The following is a 4,668-nucleotide window of genomic DNA, read 5'->3' as shown; positions in this document are numbered from 1 at the left end:
GAATACACTTGAGCTGACAAGGAGGAGAATGTGTATAAGAGGAAGCCAGTAGAGAAGAGGTTTCCAAAAGGAAATACGATCAACAGTAAATAGGAAGATGGGAGAAGTCTGTACCTTACATGCATTGTCATTTTTTGACCAGTTAAAGTTTTATTTATATTTATGTTATGGGGATTTGATGGATATATTTATCAGTTGGAGAAGGGAGAATTATTCTAGGCATCATAACTCATCACAAGAAGCATACTTGTTGCTAATTTTTTTTTTCCCAAAAGGATGGATCTACACTTTCCTTGATTCTTTTTGACAGATTCTCTGCTTTCAGACAAGGAAACATCAGGTTCCAAGGATTGAGTGGCCTGGCTGAAATCATAGAGCAAGAACATAACAGGACTGGAGTTCAAATGAAGGCCACATCATTCTTAATCTAGTAATCTTCACTCTTAAAGTAGGAGAACACTGGACAGAATGGAGCTGAATAGCAAAACAGATAACACCATGCATGCTGCTACTGCTGCTAAGTCGCTTCAGTCGTGTCCAACTTTGTGCGACCCCATAGATGGCAGCCCACCAGGCTCCGCCGTCCCTGGGATTCTCCAGGCAAGAATACTGGAGTGGGTTGCCATTTCCTTCTCCAGTGCATGAAAGGGAAAAGTGAAAGTGAAGTTGCTCAGTCGTGTCCGACTCTTAGCGACCCCATGGACTGCAGCCTACCAGGCTCCTCCGTCCATGGGATTTTCCAGGCAAGAGTACTGGAGTGGGGTGCCATTGCCCTCTCCAACACAATGCATGAGTTAGGATTATTTAGGGAAAATTGTGAAATAATTTTAAAATCTTCCTTCTTCATAAGACTCATTACATTGTCTTCTGCTATTTGAACAGGCAAAAAGCCATGGGAAGTTTCAATACCAGTTTTAGAGAAGGCTTCATTTTAATGGGGTTCTCAGATTGGTCTCAACTGGAGCCCATCCTTTTTGTCTTTATTTCAATTTTCTACTCCTTAACTATCTTTGGCAACACCACCATCATCACTCTTTCCCTCCTGGAACCTCAATTGCACATGCCCATGTACTTCTTTCTTAGACATCTTTCCTTCCTGGACCTCTGCTATACTACCAGCACTGTGCCCCAGCTTCTGATCGACCTTCATGGACTCGACTGGACCATCAGCTATGAAGGGTGTGTGGTCCAGCTCTTCAGCTCCCCTGCCCTAGGCTCCACTGAATGTGTGCTCCTGGTGGTGATGGCCTTTGACCGCTATGCTGCTGTCTGTCATCCACTCCACTCCACAGCCATTATGCACCCCCACCTCTGCCAAACACTGGCTATTGCCTCCTGGGTAGGAGGCTTCGTGAACTCTCTGGTTCAGACAGGCCTCATGATAGCTATGCCTCTCTGTGGTCTCCATCTCCTGAATCACTTCTTCTGTGAGATGACTGTTCTCCTGAAGCTGGCTTGTGAAGACACAGAAGGGACAGAGACCAAGATGTTTGTGGCTCGAGCCATAATCTTGGTTGTTCCTGCAGTACTAATTCTAGGCTCCTATGTATACATTGTTCAGACAGTGCTGAAGGTCAGGTCAGTGGCTGGGAGAAGAAAGGCTTTGGGGACTTGTAGGTCCCATCTCTTGGTGGTTTCCCTTTTTTACAGCTCAGGCTTCTATACGTACCTCCAGCCCATGCACAGTTATTCTGAGAGTGAGGGAAAGTTTGTAGCCCTTTTTTATATCATAGTTACCCCTATGCTCAATCCTCTAATTTACACCCTAAGGAACAAGGATGTGAAGGGGGCTGTGAGAAAGGTACTAGGGAGAGGCAGATAGTCAGTGTAGGAGAGAAAAGGAGGAATAATACAGTCATCTGTCATAGCTCTCACACCTTGGAGCCCATCTGATCCCTGGAGGGGAGTTGGTCATTAGAAAATAGTCCTTTATAGGCCAGAGTTTTACTGCGTTCCTTGTTTGGCAGTTTTAGGTGGATATTTCTTATGACTCTTTCTAGTTCAGTGTCTATTATTATGCAGAAGAGAGTAAGTGTTGATTCGTATCAGAACTTTCCAAAGAAATGAAGTTGGAAATAAAGGTATACTGTGGAGAGTGGGGCTGGGTTCTCAGCAAATTTGAGAGTGAGAGAAGACTTGACTGAAATGACAGCAACTTTTCCAAAGTCAGTGATTCCCATGTGGTGCAATATAGATGGCACTGTCCTCAAAGGGAGAAGACATGAATTCACCCCTGTTCTTCTAATTAACCATGGCCCTCTCTCGGGCTTCCCTTGTGGCCTAGCTGGTAAAGAATCTGCCTGCAGTGTGGGAGACCTGGGTTTGATCCCTTGGTTTGGAAGATCCCCTGGAGAAAAGGCTACCCACTCCAGTATTCTGGCCTGGACAATTCCATGGACTGTACAGTCCATGAGGTCGCAAAGAGTCGGACACAACTGAGCGACTTTCACCTTCACTTCACTTTCATATCACAGGACCATTTCTAAGATCTCCTTTGGTGGTTACCAGTCTATGAAACTTGGCACAAATAGAGATCATGAACAGAGGTTCTTCATGGAGCATATATAGTCTCAGACATGAATATCACTTACCTATTTGAAGAAAAGGCAAAATTATTAGGACAGCACTGAGTAATGGGAAGCATCAATATCTCATCAGCTGTACTAACAGCCTTATCATGCTGATTTGGGTCACGGACAAGGTCTCTTCCATGGAAGAGAAGAATAGAGATGAAATGAGTATAAAAATAATGAGAAAGTGATATAGGAAAAGAAGAAAGAGCAAAAGTGAAAGACCAAAAAAAAAAGAGAGAGAGAGATTCCTGCGGTAGGCAGTGGTGGGCAGGGCAGGAGACTCTGGTGCAAGGGGGAAGGCAGTGGACACTTGAAATTCCAGTACTGTCTCTCCAATCTACATACTCAAATGGTGCTTTCATGTCAAAGGCAGATATCATTGTTGATAATCTTTTACAGTAAGTCTCAGTGATTTTCACGTTGGGTTAATCTTGTTTTATTCCAGTAACAGCAACTAATATTTGTTTGCTATTTTAAAAACATTTTGCATAAATTGTCATTAACCTTTACAGCAGCCTTATGAAAGTTTTGTCATTTTCCCTCCCTATTTATGATTAAACTGAAGTTCCAAAGTTTTAAGTAACTTTTCCAGGTTCAGTGAGCCTGAGGTCCAGATTTATGTCATCCCAAATCCAACCTTTGTTACTACATCTTACCAATTCTGCTTTAAAAAAAATAGAAAGTGTACTGTTGCATCTTTAAATTTTTTTAAAGTAATTAATTAAATCCTATCAACTTATCCACTACTTAAGTAGCTCAAGAAACTAACCAACAATCTTCTTGGAATGAATAGTTTTCCTCTTAAATGTTGGGCATGTGAGTTCCTAGTAAATCAAGGTTCAAACTCTTCAAACATATGAATTAACCTAATAGAGAAAAAGGGATTATTTGAATCATCAGTGCAGAATTTAATAAACTTATTTTTGGTTAACGTGTTATTCTTTCATTTGATATGCAGAAATACAGCCTCTCAATTGTATTGAGGGGAACATATCACTAAAGTAATTTGTGAAGATTAATTAATTTTAATTGGACAATAATTACTTTACAATATTGTGATGGTTTTCTGCCAGACATCGACATGAATTGGCCACAGGTGTACGTGTTTAAGAGGCCACTGGAACAGTTGGGTACATACAGCCATTGTGTTTGCAAGTCAGTTCATACTGGAGGCAAATGCTATCTCCATAGGAACCTACACCCTTGGGTCTCCTTAGACCTTCTTATCCATGGCAGTGGCTAGTTGATCATCAGAGGGCATGCATCCCAGTAGCCACGCCAGAGTCACTGAGTGGTTCAAAGTTTCCCTCACCTATCCAAGAGAGGAAGTCAGAGGTGAATCCTCCTGAGAGAAACAGAATAGTAACACCTTGGCACTGTCTCCTTTATCTGATTCTTTGTGACCTCATGGACTTCAGCCTGCCAGGTTCCTCTGTCCTTGGGATTTCCCAGGCAAGAATACTGGAGTGGGTAGCCGTTTCCTTCTCCTGGGGATCTTCCCAACCCGGGTGTTATTTTCCTGCTTGTCAGGGGGATTATTTACCACTGAGTCACCAGGGAAGCTTCCTTTTAGAGCCCAAAGGGATGCAATTAGAAATTTTGCCCTTTGTCCTTAGCCTGCTAAACCTTCAAAGTGGAGTTTTGAGTTGGAAATCATGTTGCATGAAATACTTAAAATGAGGGCTTATCTGTTGAAAAAAAAATAACACTTGAGAGAGAAAAGACTGTATAGGATTGGCTTTCAAGTGAAAAATTAAAGGATGATTTAAAAAATAAAGGAGAAACTATAAGAACTTAGATATATTTCAGTAAATATCAGGAAAAACTGTTACTACAGATTTAAAAAACATTTCTGGACTTTATAACCTGTTATTTTTTTTTTAATTTCACTGGTTTTACTGGTATCACTTTTAATTGATATTAATAGGAAATTCCTCAATGAGTTGACTGCTTACTAAGGAGATACTTCATGTTGGGAAGGTGCTTTAACTGCAGAAAGGAAGGCTCAGAAACACCCACCTCAGAACCAACATCAAAAGAGAATACTGCTATCCTCAGGGAGGTAGTAGTGAGTGTGTGAATGTTTGTGTATGTG

The 4,668-nt window shown here is 41.6% G+C and overlaps 1 protein-coding gene across 1 annotated transcript; it reads left to right on the top strand.

Annotated features, from left to right (window-relative positions):
- The first annotated feature begins 892 nt into the window (after positions 1 to 892).
- LOC145510582 (olfactory receptor 2Y1-like) lies at positions 893 to 1,822 on the top strand. Its single transcript, XM_081502196.1, has one exon. It carries the CDS (start codon positions 893 to 895, stop codon positions 1,820 to 1,822), a length of 930 nt encoding a protein of 309 aa, XP_081358322.1.
- Positions 1,823 to 4,668: the final 2,846 nt, after the last annotated feature.

Source organism: Giraffa tippelskirchi, chromosome 6 (genome assembly GCF_054371585.1).
Source record: "Giraffa tippelskirchi isolate mGirTip1 chromosome 6, T2T-mGirTip1v1.2.pri, whole genome shotgun sequence".
Lineage (NCBI taxonomy): Eukaryota > Metazoa > Chordata > Mammalia > Artiodactyla > Giraffidae > Giraffa > Giraffa tippelskirchi.
Note: the sequence above shows the minus strand (reverse complement) of the source record. Positions and strands in the feature narration are given on the sequence as shown.

Coding starts and splice junctions, on each gene's coding strand:
- LOC145510582 (XM_081502196.1), top strand. CDS start 893: ATGGGAAGTTTCAATACCAGTTTTAGAGAAGGCTTCATTTTAATGGGG.